This window comes from Astatotilapia calliptera, chromosome 19 (genome assembly GCF_900246225.1).
Source record: "Astatotilapia calliptera chromosome 19, fAstCal1.2, whole genome shotgun sequence".
In the NCBI taxonomy this organism is placed as follows: domain Eukaryota; kingdom Metazoa; phylum Chordata; class Actinopteri; order Cichliformes; family Cichlidae; genus Astatotilapia; species Astatotilapia calliptera.
Genome location: NC_039320.1, coordinates 203,595 through 227,332, shown reverse-complemented (window position 1 = coordinate 227,332; position 23,738 = coordinate 203,595). Strand labels below are relative to the sequence as shown.

The 23,738-nt window shown below is 38.9% G+C and overlaps 1 protein-coding gene across 1 annotated transcript in view; it reads left to right on the top strand.

Moving 5' to 3' along the window:
* Positions 1 to 23,738, top strand: part of prkd1 (protein kinase D1) — a 69,619-nt gene that overhangs the window by 18,825 nt on the left and 27,056 nt on the right. The window contains exons 3-11 of the mRNA XM_026151870.1: positions 12,753 to 12,884; positions 12,973 to 13,142; positions 13,226 to 13,249; positions 13,508 to 13,718; positions 16,441 to 16,518; positions 18,706 to 18,907; positions 18,993 to 19,116; positions 20,039 to 20,116; positions 20,462 to 20,629. Coding sequence (XP_026007655.1) covers positions 12,753 to 12,884; positions 12,973 to 13,142; positions 13,226 to 13,249; positions 13,508 to 13,718; positions 16,441 to 16,518; positions 18,706 to 18,907; positions 18,993 to 19,116; positions 20,039 to 20,116; positions 20,462 to 20,629 — 1,187 coding nt within the window. The remainder of the gene's footprint in view (positions 1 to 12,752; positions 12,885 to 12,972; positions 13,143 to 13,225; positions 13,250 to 13,507; positions 13,719 to 16,440; positions 16,519 to 18,705; positions 18,908 to 18,992; positions 19,117 to 20,038; positions 20,117 to 20,461; positions 20,630 to 23,738) is intronic.

Below are 23,738 nucleotides of genomic sequence, written 5' to 3'. Positions count from 1 at the left end.
ATGTTTGTGTGCCCCACAGGGAAACTGACATCCCATAGTGTACCTGTGGAAACATATGTATTGTACTATGTCTCCAAAATAATCTATCTCACACACACACACACACACACACACACACACACACACACACACACACACACACACACTTGCCTTATTAAAAAGAACAACAGCAAAAAAAGCAAGCTCCATGTTCAACAACAACAGCATGTACTGTTAGTGTAATCTGGTTGCCTGAAATGAATTAAAAAATGTCCAGATGTGTGTAATGATTATCTCATTTTGGAGAATTCTTTATTAGGCTTGTCTTTCTGGCTGTCATCCAGCTCAGGACTCAGGTGTTCACACGATGCTATGCTAATGGCCCGACAGCTGCTTCTCCCTAATTTCCTGCCTTTCTTTCACCATCAACTGTAGTATGTGCGAACATTTGCATATCGTTTGTCTACATTTGTGTGTGTTTGCTTTAATTAATATGTTTACATTTTTCTCTTTGTCTACAAATTTAGCTTCTCTTTAACAATAAATTTTAATGGTGATAACAAATTATATATTGTGTACTTTAACACTGTACTTAGCATACTATATGTGCACAAACTTTTGAAGATAAAAAAACCCCCAAAAAGCCAAAGAAGTGCAAAACAGGTGTTAGCAACATTGTAATAGAGGAAATGTATGCACTGAAAAAATGGCATCCAAAGTTAAACAAGACAAACATAGAGAAAGTAACAGAGAAAGAAAAGGAATGAAAAAAAAAATCAAATCTACACTGTAAAAAATGAATGCAAATCTATGACTGGCACCACAATCTGTTAACAGTTGGGAGCAGGTTCAAATAGTTTTTGGTTATCAAGGAAAGATTGGCAACCAGCTCCCTACTGGAAGTGTTTTCCCCCTTTCCCATTTTTCATCCATGGTTGTGATTTATCTTGAAGGAACATCTATAAAAAAATGTAATAAGTAATTAAATATGCTCTCCACTGTCACATAGGGGTTTTTTTTTCTTATGTTATCAATCAAAGTCGGAAACTGCTGGTTTTTAGGTGGGAGTCTGCATGTTATTCCTCCAGGGTACATTCTCGTTGAGGGTTTAGGTATCCTACCGGAAGGAAACCCTGAGGTAGACCCAGGATTCACTAGAGAGATTAGATCTCTTAGCTGGGATGGGAATGTGTCACCATTTCCCCAGATAACCTGGAGATGTGTAGGAGGAAGGAAGTCTCAGCTTCTATGATTAGCCTGCTGTTGTCATGACTGGTAAGTGGGGGAAAAAAAGAAATGGATGGGATGGATGGGGATTTAAAAAAAAAGTTATTCTGTGGAAAAGTATTCCCCATCAGTCTTAGCATCAGTATTCTGAGTATTTTAAGATTAGGTTTTAAGTTTCCTTTTTGATAAAGATACATTACTAAGTTATGTTGCAATAGGTGTAGGCTGCGGAGGCTTCCCAAGAGTGTTTCTCTCTTACCTTTTTCACTCAATATGTGTTTTTACACCACTCTACATTTAATCATTAATTATTATTCATCTCAAGCTCTCTTCCGCACTGTCTTTGTTCTGTCTTCCTCCCATGATCCCCAACTTTTGGCAGCAGATTGCCCCAAATGGCCTGGTTCTGCCGGAGCTTCTTCCTGTTCCCCTGGAGTTTTTCCTTCCTACAGTCACCAAAGCTTGCTTATAGGGTGTCATATGATTGTTGACTGTTTTTGTCTGTATTATTGTAGGGCCTTTACCTTACAGCATAAATCACCTGCAGGCAACAGTTGTGTCATTTAGGGTCAGTCTTTTTAAAGGGGCATGGACAAGAAGGAAATCAAACATGCTTCCAAGGATAATATCCTACCCTGGCAGCAATATGGAAGCAGTTTAAAGGATGGATGCAAAGTGAGAAAATATATTTGTCTGAGAAGCGATCTCTTTATAGTTAGTGGCCAGCTGATTGTGCCACTGGGATCTGTGGTCGGTCTGGTGAACTACAAAAGCATCTGACTTAAACAGGCTCTTCTCCACACAGTACTTGTGGCTAACAGGTAGATTGTGCCATTTCAATGCTGCTAGCCAACAATGAAGAATCACTTACTGTTTAAGGGACAGAGTGAGGGTGGACAGTATGGCATTGTTTTTTAATATAAAACTCATTGCAGCATAACGCGTTATTAAGTAATGCGTTACAGTAACTACGTTATTATTGTGGTAACGAGCACGGTAACTAGTTATTATGCCAAAATCAGGAACGTGTTAATCGTTATTGGGATTTAGATATGGTCGTTATTCGTTACTTCGGGTGGTGGCTATCGCGGAGCTTCCACAGATTCAGTAACATTAGCAAGTGGTGGAGGCCAGCAGGTGGATGAGAGACCCGAGGCGGCCATCGGTCCGAGTGTGAACTGAACTTCAGGTAAGAAGTTATGACCTGCAGTCTATCTGGGTCAGATATAAACCAAGTTTAGGTGGAGTTTATTTTCGTTGTGCTGACTTTTTCCGTACTGCGTACTAGCTAGCATGATGGAGTTTCTATACAGCTGGGTGGGTGCTATGAAGTTAATGATGAACCGTTGAACTTTATTTTGTTCATAAGGTTAATTATTAGAGTTGCCAACCGTCCCGTAAAAAACAGAATCGTCTCGTATTCAGAGAAAATATTACGCGTTTCGTATTGAGGTGAAAAGGAACACAGTTTGTCCGGTACTTCAGCTACAATGAAAAAGACACAAAGGTGGAGCTGCACAGCTGCCTCTTCTTCTCTCATTCTCTCCCCTCCCTCTCCTGTTTCTACTTCAATCATGAAAACTGATCAATGATCAGCTGATCGGCTTTTCTCTCTTGTTTGTTTATCGCCCGCTTTGCGCCAGAAAGAGGAAACCAGCCGATGTCGCGTTAAACAACAGCAGCATGTTTAAGCTTGATCAGCTGTTGTTAGAGTTTATTTAATATTAATTTCTATTATCAGCTGATGTTTGCTGGAGCCACAGCTGTAAACCTGCTGGTCATGATGTCGGTTTGGATATTTGGTGAGAGGGAAACATGAAGATGATCTCTGTTTCTGAGAAACAAATACACCAGGATCCTTTTTTATGTAGCTGACAGCTGGTAACTGTGCAGGGCCGGATCTAGCAAAGTTTTGCCAGGGGGGGGGCAATTAGGGCATTAACAGGGAGAGAGGGGCACAAAGAAATACTTTTCTTTCTTATTCTCATTTAAAATGTCTCACTTTTAAAAAATAATTATCTGAATCTTACAACAAACGATTGATAGATTGATACATATATACCATCAAAACAGTGTACATCACTGTCACAACAGCGTTTGTTTTCATTCAAAGGCTTTATGATTTTTCCTATAATGGCTAGTCAAAAAGCCCGGGCCAATTTTTTGTCCCAAACCAGCCCTGTATGCAGCCCATCTTCAGTCTGGTGTTACCTACATCTTCCTATTCGGAAGGCAGAATTTCCGAGTTCTGAGTACAATCGAAAGCACCACGACTGCAGTTTTTGTGTTGGATGTAAAAAGCGCACATCATGCTGTGACGTAGGCTAGAATCATGGCAGCGGTCAATGATGGTCCAGGTGTGGGATTTCTCTCGTAGAAATATGCACATTATTTTTTCCTTTCTATTGGTAGGTGGCACAGGGCACTTGTGGCAAGTAAGCAAGCTAGAAGACTGGTAAAGTTATGGAAGCAACACATTAACAAGAGAATTCTGAGTAAAACCAAATTTACTTTCCCTAGTAACTAGTTACTTTGAAAGTAACGAGTAACTTGAAGTAACGGAGTTACTTTTGATAGAAGTAACTAGTAATGTAACTAAGTTACTTATTTAAAGTAACTTACCCAACACTGAGTACCAGTGACCCCCTTAGACTGCTTTTTAGTTTTATTTTCCTTGTTTTGCATTGAATTATCACTTCTGTCACTAGTTAGCTAGCATAAAAGAAAGTAAGTCTATTAGCAGCAACCAGCCAACCAACCAGGGAAATCACACTTTGTACTCACACAACATGCCGCTAGACATGGGCTGAAAAACGGAAACTTTAAACATTTACCTTTTAAATCCAGCTTCACAGACAGTGTTAACTCTGTGACAGTTTTTCAGAGTAGGGCTTGTGTAAATTAGCTTTAATACTTGTAGTGTAGTGTAATATCCATTTCAATGGTAAATTATTGTGTTATAATTGTACCAGATTTAAAGGACTGACACAAAGGAACTGCTTGCTGAAACAGAAGCAATGAAAGAACTTTAGGTGCTGAAAGTGTCAGTTACAACAAAAGCTCTAAAGCTTGGTGACATGCAGTTCAGCTGAAAATAATAAATTGGAACTGGAAAAGGTCCTAAAGTGTAACAAATACATACACGCAACAGATGACATTCAAGCATTTAAAGACACGGAAGCACCGAAAGTTGCCAGCTGAATTAAGCACTAATGATGTGAAATAATCATTTTCTTTTTGTATCTTTTAGCATTCACGCCTGGTATTTTCCATCTTGTTTACAACACCCTACATGTTTGACTAATCCTTCGTACCTTCCCCTTCTCTGACTCAGTCCTCTTTAACTTCTCTCTCTCTCTCTCCTCCTCCGTCAGGATGCTGCCACTCAGTTAAAAACACATTTGTTAACAGCTCCGTGCCAGTCTCAGCAACAGCTGAAAATGTGGTGGAAACAAACAGGAAATTAACACAAAACAGAGATGCAAACTCCAACAGAATGCATGTTCTGTCATATAGTAAGCAGGGGTGGACTAAAACAATAATAAAGGCTCGGGTGGTACACGAAGCGAAGCAAAAAACCTTTAATGACCTCACATCTAACCCAAAATTAGCCCCCAGTCGTGCCATAGTTCAAGCCTAAGGAACTGTGTTTCATACCAGGTCACAGAACAGGGAGTAACTGTTCTTTTAATATAATGGTACCATTATGTTTGTCCATTATATTAATCTACAGTAAACAAAAGCACTAAAGCTTAGTGAGCAAGATCTCCATAGTTGTCCACCCAGACACTTAAGCTTATTGTCCAGCATTTAGCTGCATTTGTGGTAAAGCTGTTTTACATTTTTTTTATTATTTTCTTAACTTGCCAAGTCATGGTACATTCAAGGACCTATAATACTGTAAGTCATTACATTTTTTTCTGATTTCAATCTGGCTCATCTTTCATTCCACATCAGCTTCTCATGGACATCTGGACCATTTTCAGTATAGTTGCTATTAATAGATCACTTCATGGAAATCATGTTATGTCCCCTTGTAATTGCGCATCTGTAATATGTGCTGGATTTTTTCCAGTGTGTGAAAACTGTAATCTTTCCACTTGATTAATTTTTGTTGTTTACAAAGTTGCATGGAGCCAAGTGTGGAAAGAAAATGAATGAAAATGCTCACTGTGCTATCACATGCTGGCACGTACAACAGCTCAGACATTTCTGCTGACCTTTAGGAGCCGGCATTTTCAGTCTCTAATCCTTGAACAGTTGCAACAATCATGAGCCCGGTTTTCTGCCTTACCTGGAGCCTGCTGGCCTTTCAGGTTTTGAAACTGTGAAAAGCAGCTCTTATTGCTACAGATAAGAGCAGTTTTTTAGCTGCTTGCTAATTAATATCTTGTCATGTTGACTCTTAGCAGGCAAAACATCCCTGGGTCAATTTCATGACATATTTCTTCTGTGAGCAGTAACAGCGTCAAAAGTAGAACACAGCACCAGCAAAAGTTATTGAATGAAATGTCTCCACATCTTTTTTTTTTTTTTTATTTGTTTTATTTGCAGGGTGCTGAAATGTTTATTTTACTGTACATACAGCCTATTTTGACATATGAAAGCAAACACATGAAAGTAAACTTAACACACCGCACCTGCTTATGCCACCGCCGCTGGTCTACACTTTCTTCCCCTGCAGTGTTTGTTTTCTAGTTGTAGGATAACAAGTTAGCAACGAGCACTCCTAATTCTACCACACAGCCATAAACACAGGCATTTATATCCAAACAAGGGCTACCTAGGAAACCTCACTCAAACACACAAATACATGCACACACATGCACATAAGTCATTTTCTGAAGCATATAATAACAGTTTGGGAGCTTGTTCACACATCCAGACGTATGTTGGCCCTCCAAACAAAAGCCATAAACAATAATTTGAATAAATGGAGGTAATTTCCTACAGCAGAATGTCTAATCAGAGCTGTATTCTACTGGAGGACCGCGACACAGGCCGAGTGTGTGTGTGTGTGTGTGTGTGCGGGGTTGTGTGTGTGGGTGTGTTAATGTGTGTGTATGTAAACGAAAACGAAAAGGCGATAGAGAATCGGAAATACATGCAGAGAGAGAGAAAAAGAAAGAAAATGACCGAAAACTGTGTACCATAAACTACCCATCCTGCCTTGCCAAGCCTGCTGGCCAACTTAAAAGACATTCAGTCCATCTGTGCCCACTAAGAGCCTCTCCTACCTCCAAAACATTTACAAAATACCCACTAACAACCCATTCATTAGTCTTTGTCTCTGTTGTTCTGTTTATCTCCCTCCCTTCTTCTCTCTTCCTCTATCTCCGGCTAGTTGAATATATTCTGTAGTTTTCCTTTTTTTCCAACAAATCCCATGTGGCGCTCCAAGTATCTACTAACAAATGTGTGTGTGTGTATCAGAACCTGATACTGACTATTCCTTTTAGCTCCACTGTTATCCCGAAAAATCTCAGGGAGCCACACAGTTCCTTTAACTAACTCCTACTAGCAAAAGTTTGCATTACAGCAGTTATGATTTTCGTCAAGGTGAAATAATTTGGGAGAAAAGAGTAAGCTCTGACATCCAAGTATTTTTGGCAATTACGCCAAGGAGAAGCAACATTATGGAGACACCATAGTAAGTGGGCCCCCTCCCCCGACACTAAACGTTGGTGGCAGTGTAGCAGAGTAAGCAGATGGTTCATGGAGAGTTTGGATGAGATGTTCTAGACAACATGGATGAGGAGGAGCTGGTGTAAAGGAGCGACAGATCACAATGAATTAGAAACAGCATGGAGTGGAAACCAACTGGCTCTGGGAACCCAGGAAGGTTGATTATTGGACAATTGTAGTGATGCTGAAATGTTGAACGATGTAAATTTAACAGCATGGGGAAAAGGAAGTGATCAGAGAACAGATCTTTGGTGAAATTGTTAATTGACAACTCACTTCTTGATCAGACTGCAGGCAAAGGTGGCTTAACTCAAAATGTGTTAGAAAACCGTGTGAAAACCATGAGTCACCTTTTCCATTTAGATTTGGTTCACTTCCATCCGTAGTCTTAGGTCTGACAGATCTGACTGTCCTGCAGTACAAACAGGTTGAACACTCACATCGGTAATAATGCTACTCCACCTATATCTGTATAATCAGCACCTGTTGCCAGCCATTACAAGCCAGTTCAGTTCCTACACACTTTCTCTGGGAGATGGATCACCTTGGCAGACTGTCTTTACAGGAAAGTCCTTTGAAGAGGTGCTGACAGATGTATGTGGTTAAGTGTCCTGTCATATTTTGGAATTTTGAACAAAATCTGCTTTAGTCAGGCCATTCAAGTCAGGATCCCAACACCCGTGTCTCCAACTCTACATCCACCCACACCCCTATACAGGAGAAGCATCCAATCCTCTACAAAATGTGCCTTCTTCCTCTATGTATTCGTCATCATGTAATCAATTAGGTGTGTTTGATGCACTTCATCTTTACAAGCATCCTCCATGTTTACTCCTTTCTCAAATTCACAACATTTTTAGAAAGAATTCAGGCAGAAAAAAAGCAAATCAATTAATAAACAATAAGTAAGGTTATTACATATAACATATATGTGGCACATTTCAACAATAAATTTCTTACAGAATTACATCTGACTGAATCAGTCTCAGCAGACAGAATACATGATATATCCAAACCCATGCACTGGCAGTATTGAAAATTTATATGCAGTGTGTTAATAATGTAGAAAAAAAAGATAATTTCATAATTGGTTCTGATTTGCTGCCAATTTACACTGATAGTATTAAAACTAATAGACAACAGATTAGAAAATAGATTATTGGAGTTTACTATGATAACACCATAATACCTATTATCTCATCAACTTAAAGTAGGAATTTGTTGAATTTGGTTTGTACAAACATTGAGAAAGTCAAGCAAGAAGACACAATTAAGTTGGCTAGGTTTTTTCATCTTTTACCACAGCCCCCTATATATTTACTTATGGCTCCTGTTATATCATGTTTTGCTACACTATCAGGGGTGCATGTTAAACCCAGCGTTTTACATGGATTTCTATCAGGGTCGCATTGACTGCCTCAGTGTTTCTAGGTTTAAATGTATTCTTTTTTTTTCCCAGTCAGTGTGGCAAATGCAACGCTATTATTATCATATTAATTTGACACATCTAGAATAAATAAATATCTATTTTATCAACTACGTTATTTACAGGAAATTTTTATTTTCTTAGTTGGGAATCTGACTTGTATAACAAGTTTCAAAAATATGTGTTAACTTTTTGTAAAATACAATCTAATACGAAAATGTCAAAGTTCCTATACTCTTTGAGCCAACAGGCGTTAACAATCTAAATAACGATAAACATTTTTCCACCCTAACAGGTGTAATGGGAAATGTTAATCAAGCACAGGCTTTACACACCCACTCAATCCTTAAAAAAAGGTTTAATGTGAAGATATGTGAATAAGGTCTAGCATGAAACAAGCTTTAGAAATGTGGCTTGTCTTTTTCTCAAATGTATAAGAACACTAAAAGTAAAACTTTGTACATGCTCCAAAATCAAAAAATATCAGATGTCAAAAGAAATCAAAGAAACAAGAAATTTAATGGAGTCTAAACTATAAGTAACTATTAATCCCAGTTCATGGGTAATCTCAGTTACCCATGAAGCTTTGACAGAAGTACAAAAGTAAAATAAAATAAAATCTGAGTGGTAAATGTTTCTGGTTTATCTGGTTTATCTTTTTTCAGTATTTCTTTTTTCTTTATTTCTGAGACTTTCTTTTCACATTTCTCACCCACATATTTAATCCAATAAATAGGCAAAAACAAGTTGTAAATATTACAATTACATTTTTCTAGTTTTTATGTTGAGCTGATTGGCCAAAGTTGGCTGTTTGTAGACTCAGCAGCTACTGACTAAAGTTTGCATTCCTTAAATTGCGCTCTGTTTTAATTTCTTTTTTTGAATTACTACCAAACTCCTTTGGAGCTACACATGCCAGTTCTAAGTCTGAATCAGTAGTTTGGTGCCAATGACTGTAGTACAAAGTGAGCTTTAATGCTTTCTATTTAAAAACTTTAAATGTAAAGCTGCAGAGTCAGTAGCTGTTTCTACCAGAAATCCCATTCACTTTGCCCCTGTTTTCATTGTCTTTTTTTTTTTTGTTTGTTTTTGTGATATTATAAAAACAGCAAAAACTGATTCTTTGTTTGACATTACGAGTGTCACAGCAGGGGTTATCGGCACTGCCTGTACACCCAACTGGGTTTTTGTCAAAACAGCTGGAGGATATTTGGGCTCAGATGGCTGCTGTGGCCAAGAGCCCAGTCACCCCAGATAAGCAGCTGCTCATCTCTGAAATAAAATTAAAAGCATGGAGAAACACTGGAAAATGTGGAGGAAAATATGGTGCCACAGATTGGTTTGTCAGCAGTGATTAAAAGTCTAACATTCAGGATTGCTATTATGTTGGAATGTTCTTATTTTTCACTTTCAGTTTTCCTTGATTTGAATATTGTTATCCTTTAAGTGGGAAAATTGCTCATAACTTTATGGAGTGTTCTCAAGTCGGAAAAACTAATGTTTTGGTGACAGTTCAGATGCACTGCAACACCATCAAATAGAAATGCTGTAGAAAGACATTAAAGAAAATGGAAGTTGAATAAAATCATTGGAAATAAGAAAAAAAAACACTATGGAAGCTGAATAAAAGAAAAAAAACACCACATAGTTTAAAAAAAAACCTTAAAAAAAACACAACAGAAGTGTTTTAGGTGAGACAATAACATGACGAAACAGTTGTGGAAATGACAAGCTAATACTAAACAGCTTCTTACAACACTGATGAAGCTTCTGCTTTTCTTAACCATGTATCAGTGTAATCCTTTCGTCACTTTCTTTAAGTTGTGTTTTGTGAGATTTTGCTGAAAGTTACTTTTATTGATCCAACTTTTTGATTTAACTTTTGTTGTGATTTGTGTGCTTTTGCAGCATTTTTCTATTTGCTGGTGTTTTCCTAAGTTGCAGTGCATTTGAACTCTCAAGTACACCATAGAGCAATGTGTATAAAAAGGGTTTCATCTGTTTATTGAAATGTGGAATGACTCATATGTATAATGTCAGAAATGGAGTTTCAAAATGTACTGTAACTGCTCCCAGTCCTTACACTAAACCACTGAACATAATTTTACTACGTATCATGAGTATTGATAGTTACGGTACAATACAGTAGTAAGTTCATCGCTAAAATTCATCACTAAATACTGCAACGTGTTTGTTAAAGAACAGTACACTTTTTCATTTCATGCAACACTTCAGCTGCTTTCACTGCTGATATGTCTAATGACACTTTGGCAGACAACATCACATTTAGTGTGTGTATAATGTATAATGTCCACTTACACTGACTCAGGTACATCTCAGGTCGTTATCGTAGAAATCCCTTTAAAAAATTATGCTTATCCTTCATTTGAAGTGACACTTTCTCTTCAACTGCAAACTTCATAGCTGACATGTGAAAATGGATTTCAGGTGATGTAACAGCGTACAGTCCAGCTCACATTTCAGCTTCTTATGATTAAACCCCATTAATTTCAGTGCATTCACACACCATTTGTCTTCACTTTTCCACTTCTCCGAGTTTTACATTTTATGTTGTGTTATATGTTTTCAAGTGACTCTTAACCCATGTTTTAATGAATCTCCAGGTTTATCTGCAGTTCTTTTTTTAACTGTCACTTTTACTTCCTTAGTTAATACACAAAGAAGTAAACAATGTTTAAGAAAGAATATATTTATTCTTTCTTTTAACCTTTATTTTTAACTGAAACAGTTCAACACAAATATGAAAGTACAGTGTGTACTGACATTTCAGTTTCTTAAGCACTTACATTTCACGTAATGTTTTTGTTTTGCAAATATTTGAAAAACTTTTGTAATATGATTTCTGATGCATATGTACAGCCATTCATTAGTGTGTAATGTGTTACCCTCACAAGTGCAATTTGAGGTTCTACTTGCCTGAGGACAATTTGATGTGTGCACTGTAAGTGTCAGGGACTAAAACCACCGATCTTCTGAATAGTGAACAACTTTTGCCACCTCCTGAGCACCAGCTGCCCTAAAGTTTTTGTCATGTTTACACTTTACTGGTGATGGGGAACGAAACGGCTCTTAGAGCCGACACTTTGACATGGACAACACGAGCCGACTCCTTTTTGGGAGCCATGGGTTTTTTTTTCCTTTCTCTCACCCTCTCTCTCACACACACTTTTTTCCCGCTTCACTCCGTATATGAGCCTTGTGCTTTGCGCTGGGCAGAGGGGGGAGGGGCGGTAGTTACACTCGCAGTAGCACAGGAACAGAGCGGGAGGGAGAGAGAGAGAAAGAGCCAGGGACAACAACGTCACATTAGAAAGGTATAGTAATCATCCGCAACTATTTTCAGTTGCAGATGATAAAGGATTCAGAAAGTTTATTCATGCAGGCCCATATGACAGAGAATGTGCATGTTCTTTTTGTTTTCATATTTTTTCATATTTATATTTAATTGTGTTGTGGTTTGCAGTGTTTTGTGTTGTTTCACTTTAAACTTGTTTAAAAGGAAAAAGCTGAAAATTTAAATAGTTAAAGTTGAAATGTAAATAGTTGGTTTTTGTATTATACGATTTATTTATTAAATTTTATGTGGAGTGAATAAATAAAAGTATATTTACGGTGGCCCCTCGAGACAAAGCACAAAACTTCAAAACATGTAAAAACTCCAAATCACGTAAAAACTCCAAAACACAACAGAAGTGCTCCAGGATGCTAGGGGCAGTGTTGAGCTTTGTTACCTAGTGGCCACACAAGCCAGGAAGTATCAACGACCGGATTTGGTGTGTGGTAGTAACAAAAATTAACATTTTTTTAAAATTATTTGAATACATATGAGTGCTTGTGTATAAATACACAAACAATACACATATGCTTTCAATTGTGTAATTTAAGTGATCTAGGTAGCTCTGTTTTGGAAGTTCAGTTAACGCTAGAAATGTGTTTTGGAGTTTGTACGTGTTTTGTCTCTGGGGGCCACCGTATATATTTATATATAAACATATATAAATAAAACCACTTTTTTTTACATTAGTAATTCCTTTTGTGAATAATTTTATATTGTTGTCAATAATTAATTAATTAAAGCAACAAAACAACCTGAAGAGCCAGTTGGGAGCCGAAAGAGCCAGCTCTTTTTAGTGAGCCGAGCCGAAAGAGCCGGTTCTCTAAAAAGATCCGGAAATCCCATCACTACACTTTACCTGAAATTTAAGCTCAAGTCATTGCTTTTATTTCAGATTTACATTTCAGCTGACCCTTCTATACTTCTATTTTATTACTTACACTTAAACTTTTTTCAGTTTTCAATAAGTGCAACTACAACTCTTTTAAGTGCATCAACCCCCTAGTACACATATAACCTTACTTGACAGACACAAAAACTTGTAGTTGGAATTCATTTATATCTTATAATTTTCTACAGCTTCAGCCACAGTAGAGGACTTCCAGATTCGTCCACACTGCCTGTTTGTCCATTCGTACCGAGCTCCAGCCTTCTGCGACCACTGTGGGGAAATGCTGTGGGGACTTGTACGCCAAGGACTTAAATGTGAAGGTAAAATATCCTACTCCCATAAGATGAAATCATGAGAACATTATGGCTGAGGTAAAATTTTAAAAAGAGACACTATCCTATTCTCCAGGTTGTGGTCTGAATTACCACAAGCGCTGTGCCTTTAAGATCCCCAACAACTGCAGCGGGGTGAGGAGGCGTCGTCCCTCCAATGTCTCATTGACAGGCGGGATAATCAACACCGGGCGTCCGCTCTCTGCTGAGCCTTCACCTCCCCACTACAGTGATGATGCTTTATTGGTCAGTACAAAAGCACAGACCTGTGGAACACAGTTTTTCAGAAATGTTGAAGTAACTTTTTTTGTTCTTTTTTTGTTGTCCAGTCTCCAGTCAGTCCTAGCATGGAGGTAAGTCCTCCCATCTTTTTACATAGAAATACAGACAGCCAAGTTAAATTATACTGTGCAATTCATTCTCCCATCTGTTAGTCTATTTATCATATAGTTCTTGCAGGCAACGGTAACCCCAGAGCTGAGAAACCAAACTCTAAATCTGCTGCCATAAAAAATCATTTTAAGTGTGACTTATCATGGAAAACAGGTCCACTGGCAAAAACTAGAAACGTATGAAAAACTTTGAAATGCTTTGCTTGTTTCTCCCAACAGCAGAAGAACCAGTTAGATTACTTTCCTGGTAGAGAGCGGCGATCCAGCTCACAATCATATGTTGGCCGTCCCATTGAGCTTGACAAGATCTTACTGTCAAAAGTCAAAGTTCCCCACACATTCCTGATTCACTCTTACACCCGGCCTACTGTCTGCCAGCACTGCAAGAAGCTGCTCAAAGGCCTCTTCAGGCAGGGCCTGCAGTGCAAAGGTGAGCTGTTGTTCTGAAAACCTGCTGTAGATGTTTTTCAAAGCTCTAGATGTCAAACTTAAAACTGTCTCTGCTTGTAGCACAGCTTGTCCAGTGTCCAAAACATTTTGCATTAAGATGCTTAAAGAAACCTTGTCCTTTCAGAATCATTGAGACATTTCTTTGGCTCAACCATGTAAAAACTACCAGTAGGTTTACTGTTTACTTGTTAATGTAACCATTAGATACTGTAATACAGTATAATACAGAATAATGATTTGCCATGGTGCTACATGTAATGTTGCTGTAAAAGGACTAGTAGAGAGACTGAATACTGAATGTGTAAAAACATTACCTGGATAAATAAAGACTCTGCTGATTGTACTATTAAAATATAGAGTTTAGATAATGTAGGTAGATTATTTTAAGTACCTGGGATAAATTCCAGGCAACAGAAGCAGTGTTGAGGAGAGGTGAAGAAGAGTGTGCAAATGGGGGGAGCTGTTAGAGACAAATGTCAGGGCTGATTTGTTACAGAAGGATAGTGAATGGGAAGTTTATGAGATGTTCGCGAGACTTGCTATGTATGGTTAAGACACAGTGACAAACAGATAGGAGGCCAAGCTGGTAGTGGTAGAGTAATGAAGATGTTAAGATTTTCATTGGGACTGAAAGTTAGTAAATTCTAGGGACAGCTCAGGTTGAGTGGTTTGTAGACAAAGTGACATAGTGCAAAGGAGGAATAGCAGATATATTCCACAATCAGTGATGGGAAGGTTACTTTTACAATGTATTCCACTACTGATTACAGAATACATGCCCCAAAATGTATTTTGTAACCTATTCCGTTACGTTACTCAATTAGAGTAACTTATTCTGAATAATTTGGATTACTTAATATATTATCAGGCAATTATGTAGGCAACTAAATGAATGTACTATTGCTCTGTGATCTTTTACTATTACTGAAGAATACTCGCCATACCAATACCAACTAGATTTTTAAATCTTAATATAAATGAGTAACAGTAGGGTGGACATTAGGTAAGGCTGCACTTTTTGCAGCGATCTCATATAGAAAACTATTGCGCGCATATTTTTTCAGGTCCGCGGCTCCGAACTGTAGTAAAGGGACCTCTGGCTAATACGTCGGGTTCCGTGTCGGGCTCGTAACCGAAAACTAGCTTTACTTTGTTGTCTGGGTCAACTTTGCTAGCGAGAGACAGAGAGAGGCGTTGAAAGGCTGCTCCAACGGAGCTTATTGTTTCGGAGGAAAACATGAACACAGTGTACAGTCGAGTCTTAACAGCTTACTTACAACTGGGCTACACTGCCCATGAGGCTACATTCTCCAGGGCTATGCCTGTAACACTCTGCTCATATTGCCTTCATAATAAATAATTTGTTGAAAAGTAATTTTTAAAAATATTTCTTCACATCATTATGCGGGCGCAAGTACAGGTAACATGGGCCGCGAGATTGACACACATGCATTAGAGCCTCTTATTGTGTGTTTTGTTTGAGTTTCCACCGGCGTGGAATTACCAGAAATAGAGAGGGCATAGCCTAACAAATGAAACAGGAAAAGACCGCTGTGTAATCCCTTTAATTCAACAAACTATTCTGAATACCACCTTTTTAAACAGTAACTGTAATGGAATACAGTTACTCTTATTTTGTATTTTAAATACGTAACGTCGGCACATGTATTCCGTTACTCCCCAACACTGTCCACTTTGTGATGTTGACTGGCTCTTGCTGGGAGGTTACTTAGCATTGGTGTTGTGTGACACATCTTTTTCAGCTCTGGGTAGGTCTGCTCCTGTGCTATTTTTCTCTTGTAGCTTAGAGCAGCGGTCCCCAACCTTTTTTGCGCCACGGACCGGTTTATGCCCGACAATATTTTCAGGGACCGGCCTTTAAGGTGTCGCGGATAAATACAACAAAATAAAACTAGTACCGGTAATGAAAAAAAGAAGATTTATTCATAGCACATGTGAAAAGACCCAGGAAAACCAAGTTAACGATAAAAACGATAACAAAATAACGCTGAAAACCGATAAAAACCCTGAAAACCATACATTTCACACCTGAGCCTCAACTCTCGCGGCCCGGTACCAAACGATTCACAGACCGGTACCGGGCCGAAGCCCGGGGTTGGGGACCGCTGGCTTAGAGTACACCCTGGATGGATCTTTGGAGAAAATCCATCCTAATCACCAGAGCTTTGTTTAACAGTTTCTAGAACCTTGGTTATAGACATCATGTTGTACGCCCTTTCATTTAAGACGTCTGATGATGCAGTTCTATATCTCCCTGTTCCAACATAATTGCACTTATGTTGGAACAGGGAGATATAGAACTGCATCATCAGACGTCGTAAATGAAAGGGCGTACAACTGGTGTGCAAACCAGTGCACAAATCAAGTAACATAAAGACATGGACAGTCTTGACCTCAACATGATAGAACACCTTCAGTATAAATGAGTGGGGACTGTGAGCCAAGGTGTAAGGTTGCAAAGGTTGGGCCAACATCAAACCCTATGGATTAAGAATAGGATATCCCTCAACTTCATAAAGGCATACGAGGAAATGCTTTTAGCAATATAGTGTAATCTGGCCGTTTTGGAGTTTTAACTGCATCATGTCTTCATCTGTATTAAGATTTTGAACAGTTACTGTGGAGCTGATGTCAAAGCCTCTTCCTAAGCCTTGTGTTCCTCTTTCTTGTTTCTCTCTCAGACTGTAAATTTAATTGTCATAAACGATGTGCGCAAAAAGTGCCAAACAACTGCCTGGGAGAAGTATCAAAAAATGGAGGTACCTACCGACACACAAACACATTTCTTTGTTTTTGTATTATATGAACACAGAGCGTTACTTTAGCCACCGCTACAACATCCATAAACCCCATCATAACTTAAAATTTTATTTTAAAATCAGGCTTGAGACTGAATAAAAATGATGCTTTAATTTCTTTTTCACACACACACACACACACATATATATATATATATATATATATATATATATATATATATTCTCCCAGTGTTTCATCTGGCTCAGTCTCTTGCTATCCCTAGTATCCTTCTCACAACCAACCCTCTGTATATGCACTTTCACTACATTCATGTATCTTTTCTGTGCTTATCCTATTTCCCTCCTGCCTCCATGTTCAACACCCTTTGCGCAATGTAGTCACCATCCCACCACTGCACACGTCTAACATGTCTAAACCTTGCCTCTCTAGCTTTGTCTCCAAACAACTCAACCTAAGCTATCACTCCGTTGCATTATTAATTCTCATTCCTAATTTTGTCCATTCAACCCTGACACTCATCTCCACCAACACCTTTGTGCACTGACCAATGCTTTGGATGATTGATCCCTGGTAATGGACCAGTCATGTACTTTAACTCCTTTTGCCCCGGTTTCACTGTTACTCCTACCTGTCTCTCATTCACACATGTATTCAGTGTAAAGGGGCCAGAGCAAGAAGGGGCTGTAGACAAATACTTTCTTGGCAGTTTCCCTAACCACGTCAGCTGTACTTTTCCCAGTCATCTGGCAGTTCTTCCCTACAACCCTTAACTCCTTCCTAAATGCTGCATAACATTCTTCCTTCAGCTTCCATAACTTAGTCCTTTTCTCATTCCCTTACTCTTCTTGAGTTCCAAAGTCATCCTGCAGACTACCACCTAATGCTGCCTAGCTAGATTTCTGATACTACCTTGCAGTCTCCAATCTTTGTCATGGTCCTTCATGGTCTGTTTGCTGTTTTGGGTTTATGCTGGGTTGGGCAGATCTTGGTATGACCAGATCCAGGGTTCACTCTCCACCAGATTTTATGCCTCCTTTAACTGGTAATCTGGCTCCTCCGTGTCTCCTGTGGTGACACAAGCTTTCAAGTGTAACACCTTCATTGCCATGTGTCCCATTTGTCCCCTGCCTTAAGAGCAGCTCCACCTCCAGTGTCCCCTAACTGTCTCTGTCAAACTGGTCTTCTCCTCCTCCTGAAATCCTTGATCAAGAAACTCTCAATTTCAACTCACCTGCCTCTTCACCTTCCTACGACTCTGTCCCCCTGCAAGTATCTCTTCCAGACCAACCAAGTAGGCAGTCAAATTCACTCTAAACAACACTCTCTGGAGCTATTCTGTGGATTATCCAAGGCTAACTCTCTCAGTGACTCAGTGACAGGTCCTCCTACCTGCTTTGTTTTGTCAGGAATCCGTGTGTTTACCTCCCCTTTCAACTTCTCACTTACTTTAACTCAATAAACCTGTTGAACTTTAGACTTGTCAGTGTTGGGTCCTGTTTTGCAGCCTTGTTAGCTGTATTGCCAATTTAGCATATGACGCCTTCTACAAAAATCAACCTCTGTGCACCTTTCTCCACTCTTATACGTCACCTTTTGTTTTGTTTTTTCTTAAAGCATGTGATCACCACTACTACCTGCTCTTCTGCAATTCCTTACATCATACTTTCCCAACACCTCATCCGCTCCCTACTCTTCACATACATTTCTACTGAGGTCTAATCACTACTGTCTCATCTCTGGGATACTCTCTACAGGTTGTTGAATATATTCTAAAATTTCAATGATAACATTCAACGTCACTCCTTCGATCTAGTTTCAAACTCATGATAGTGTCTGACACTCTTGACCTCCACAACACCACTTGTGGGCTGACAAGACAGCTGAACTTTTTGAAAAGTTTGTGTCCCGTTACTTCTGGCATGAGAGTAAAACAGGAAGCCATAAAAAGACCAACAGTCAAACGTGGTGGTAGTAGAGTGAGGATCTGAATGACTTTCTGTAATTGATGGAATCTTGAATTCTGCTCTCAACCTAAAACTCTGAAGGAGAATTTCCTGTCCTGAAGCTTAGCACACTCGGATTATGTATCAATACAAGGGTTTGAAACACATTAGCATAACACATAAGTCCACCTCTGAATGGTTTAGAAACACAAAATGAAGGTCCTGAATTCTATTGTTGCATAGAACTTCTGAGCCCAGGTGCAGAATCGGATGCCCTCATGGTGGAGGGTTGCCTTGATGACCATGATATTGACAGAGGGGGTAGCCTCTTGGATGACATGGATGAAGCGCTGGCCTCAGAGAGTGGCTTGCTGCTAGAGGCAGGACCCAGCGATCTCTGTGACATGCACGACCCTGACCTAGATGAGTCCAACCGAGCCATCAGGTACTCACAGAACAATTACACACAAAGAAAAATATATAGTACTGAGATGTTTCTGAGGCTGTGTTTTTTTTCGTGCCCCTTAAAGCCCCTCCACCAGCAACAACATTCCTTTGATGCGAGTCGTCCAGTCTGTCAAACACACAAAGAGGAAGAGCAGCAATGTGATGAAAGAGGGCTGGATGGTCCACTACACCAGCAAGGACACTCTGGTACATCTTTCTTTTTATGTTTAACAGTCTATTTACCTCACCAAATTTGTGTTGTGGATGTTGTCTTACATGAAGCAAACAGCTAGCGCCCTCAGGGTTTTTTGTTTGTTTGTTTTGTTTTCGTTCTGTTCACTGGTTCGGATGTTATCAGGCTTTGCCTCAGTCTTAGCTTTGTCATCTACTCCTTTAATTTCACCGATTCCTCTGTCTTTGTGACATGAAACAGTGGCTTCTCAGTCTAATGATTAGTCAATCAGCACCCTGGGGAGAATTCGTGTAATTGTTAAATTTTTCCCAATTACTTAAAGATGGTACACTTTAGAATTATAATTTAATTCATAATTAAATTATAAAAAAAAGACCTGAACCATGTGGAAAAACACAGTTTATTCTCATTACATTTCAAGAACAAGCAAAGAATCCAGTTGTGATGCTGTTTCTGAAGTCTTTGAGTGAAGGATAAGAGGACTCAGAAACAGGACAGAACGCGTTGCAGATATTTCACTATTTGTAATCAAAGTGCTGCTTCCAACTTTGTTTGACACATTATTATAAATATACACTTTGAATCGTACAAAGATTGTCTTAAGTGTTTGTGCTTCTTCCTATTTAAATAACGGAGATGGTAGGAAATATCGAAGAAACAAATAGTGAGAAATAATAAATGTTAAACTCATTCCTAATAGAAGCAAGAGTTATTTCTGAGAAAACTGCCACTTGTGGTTTGAGGATGTGTTGCTGTTCTGAAATTCTTCAGAGTGTTAAAAACAAGTTGAGAGGCATTTACAGGTTGTCATTGTTTGTCTGCTTCATACTTATTTGCTCTCTTTTCTTTCCTCAGTTGTTTTGCTCTTTAATGTCACTCTTTTTTCTTTGTGGTATTCCCTTATTTTTCTTCCTCTTCTCTCTTCCAATGTTTCAGAGGAAAAGACATTACTGGAGGCTAGACAGTAAATGCATTACGCTGTTTCAGAACGACACAGGAAGTAAATATTACAAGGTAAGACCACTACCTTCCAGCAGTTTATTTGTTGCTGCAAAGTCATCACTGCAGGTGTGCCTGTCTTTTAAAGACTAACTGCTAAGTTTACAGTAGTAGTCTTTTTTGAACTTGAGTCTGCTGAGAGAGGCCTGATATACCTATTCTACTTTCTAAACTCAGCAGTCTGAGAGCAATGTGATCTACTGGTATGAGATATATGTTAATTCATATTTGAATGTAAATTACTTGCAACACAGCACACCCCTCAACTACAGATTCAGGAGGTACATCATGTATGGTGTACTGGTGCTGATACTGTAAACTGTATTCCACCCAGACCCCTTTACTTCATCCTCTCTGCAGGAAATCCCTCTGTCTGAAATCTTGTCTCTGGAGCCTGCTCAGAATTTTTCTCTACTTCCTGATGGAGCCAATCCTCATTGCTTTGAGATCGCCACGGCATCACTGGTTTATTATGTTGGAGAGAACCTGCAGAGACCTGAATCATCTGTGACAGGCAGCAGCATTCTGGTGAGATGCAGATTTAATCTGATATGATGCAAGATAGGTTCTCTAAGATCATAATTAGATTTGATATTATTGATAGATTTGATATCATCCTTAATGTGCTTGCATGATATCATGCAAACACTTTAAGGAGAAATGTTTTTCAACAAAGTCTTAAATCGGATACGTCAGAGCTGGCAAAATCAAGACATTTGTCACATTTGTTTTTCAAAATTTTGAAAAACTCACATTTACATGAAAGATTTAAATTCACAGTTGATCAAATGTCACTGAGTACTCCTTACTAAAATCTCTTTTTCTCCAACTCTGTTCTTTCTTACATCTTTCTTCATTCAGTTCAGTTCAGTTCAAATGTGATGATTATTTGCAGCTAGCAGGTTGTAGCCATCAGTAATAGTAATAAATCACACAGCAATAGTACATCGAAGATACTGAAGTGGGACATAACTACCATAGCTATGGTAGCTACCATAACTCGAACAAGGTAGTTGCAGTAGGCTAATGTTAGTTTTTAAATAAAGAACTTACTTCCAGATGTTTCTTTAGGTTGGAGTCTTTTGATGCTGAGAGCAGCTTGGTTGCTGGCAAACAAAGTTTGCATTGCAAGGTCAGATTTTGCCCATCCCATTCTTCTCATGAAGTGGTGTCAGAATTTCCAAGTAAGAAATGCCTTCCTGCCCGTTCACTGCTGGCTCTGTTGTGCTGGCTCTGGGTTCATTGTGTAACTGACACCACCAACATTAACTGGACGCTCACATTAGAGCCTCTTATTGTGTGCTTTGTTTGGGTTTCCGGCAATGTGTGGAATTACCAAAATTAGAGAGGGGATAGCATAACATATGAAACAGGAAAAGATTGCTGTGTAATCCGTTTATTTCAACAAAGTAACTGTATTCTAATTATCACCTATTTAAGCAGTAACTGTAACAGAATACAGTTGCTCATATTTTGTATTTTAAATACGTAACGCCGGTACATGTATTCTGTTACTCCCCAACACTGGTGACATGAAATAATAACACCCCTCAAATGCAATCATGTTAAGAAAGATATTTGAGAGATATTGGTGTAAAAATTAAGGGGGTGAAAGTTTAAAAAATGTCAGCTATAAAAATATTAAACTAAAAGACAGAAATCGAAAAAGTGACGTTTCCCCTCTGTGGTACATGGATTACAGTCTTCTTCTACCATTCATACTTAGTTATTTCTGCAATGAGAAATACTTTCAAGTTAAAATTTTACATAACTTACTTTAAAAAAAATCAGAAACTACTAATATTTTTAAAGTTTGTTTAAAGTGATGAAGTGCGATTTTAAAAATCTTTTCAGATAAAGTTAGATCAAAGTACAGTACTAATAATTCCTATATGTCTCATTCAGGATTCAGACTGCTCTAAAGACTTGTTTTTTAAACTCTTTGCATTTGTGAATTTATGTTTTTCTGATAGGAACTAAATAACTAAATATTTAAAATAAATATATAAAAACAAAAGACAAAATAAAAGCATGAATTCTCCATTCAATTAGCCATGAGGGCTCCCCCTGTCTTCCTCTGTGGCCGAGTACAAGCCCCTTAACCCCAGAAATGGGCCCACTGAAGGTTGCCAGGGATTGGCAGATGCAAGTGGACTTGGATCCCACAGAGATCGTAGCACCTACTCTGCGACCAGACCTCGTCCTTTGGTCTAACTCCCAAAAACTTGCGTATGTCATTGAGCTGACGGTACCATGGGAGGAAGCAATTGAGGAAACATTTGTGCGTAAGAAGCTGTGGTATGCCAACTTGGCAGCTGAGGCAGAGGACAGAGGCTGGAAGATCAAGGTGCGCCCGGTGGAAGTGGGATGCAGGGGCTTTGTTGCCAGTCCAACAGCAAAACTGCTTAGAGAGATTGGGATCAGAGGACAGGCGCAATGGCAGGCTATAAGAGAATTGGCTAACACTGCTGAGAGGACCAGTCACTGGCTATGGCTAAAAAGTAGGGGTGGGTTTTAATAATCGATTCATCGATTAAAATCGATTCTGGCTTGGATAACGTGATATCGATTCATTAAAATCCTGAATCGATTTTTTAATATAAATGTATTTTGCCCGAAATTCCAGAATCTCAGGTGAAACGTCACAAAATTTTGACAACCACCAAACAGCTAAAACAGTAAATGAGAGCAGGTACACGGCTTCTGCACAAAGACGTAAACACAAAGCGCGGACCCGCGGATCAGAATCAGTGAGATGTGACTTTCTCATCCGACGGCACGGACACGGTCGGGGCTGAAAGCCAACAGCTCGCTGATTCTGATGTTTCGGCTGGTCCGCGCTTTGTGTTCGCGCCCTTTTTGCGCTGATTCTAAAGCTGTTAGTTTTATCTCTCTCCAAACAATATTGACCAAACCAGCAGCAAAAGAAGATCCAAACTACGCTTCACATAAACATCGTCATGAATTCACTCTTACTTTTGCTGTTTTGCTTCCACCACAATAAAATCACACTTCATGCACAGCTCTCTCTCTCTCTCAGTGTACTTCAAGAACAGTTTCCCGTCTATCCCCGAAATCTGTTTTCTGCATTATTCGCTTGCTTGTTACGCACAAGACTACCGTTATTTACAGTGCTGTCGGCTGATGTTTTTTTTCCCTTTTACTTACTTCCGAAAAGAAAACCTAATTTCTGCCATTCAATAGGCTTCTGAACTTTTTAAAATTATGCAAAATGCAAAACGCTCAGCTGTGTCTGTAATAAAACCGCTGTAACTTCAGAGGTAATGTTCATGTGCTGGTTAATGGTTTTCTTTGGTTTTTGATGTACTGTGGAATATTTTTATAAAATCCCAGGCCAGGAAAATCACCTTCATGTTTTTCTGTGTTTTATCTTCAGCTACTTTGACACAAAGGCATCTGCTGTCATGCTCACACCTTTGATAAAGTCTCGAAAGTGTCAGCTTCCTTTTTATAGATACAAAAATATGTAAATGTACTGATCTGAATTATAATATTTCTGACTGTCTGAGGCAAAATTTCCCAGATTCAAATCCAATTGAATCGAATCGTGGATCGAATCGATTCAGGACCTTGTGAATCGGAATCGAATCGATTCTAGAAATCAGTGACGATACCC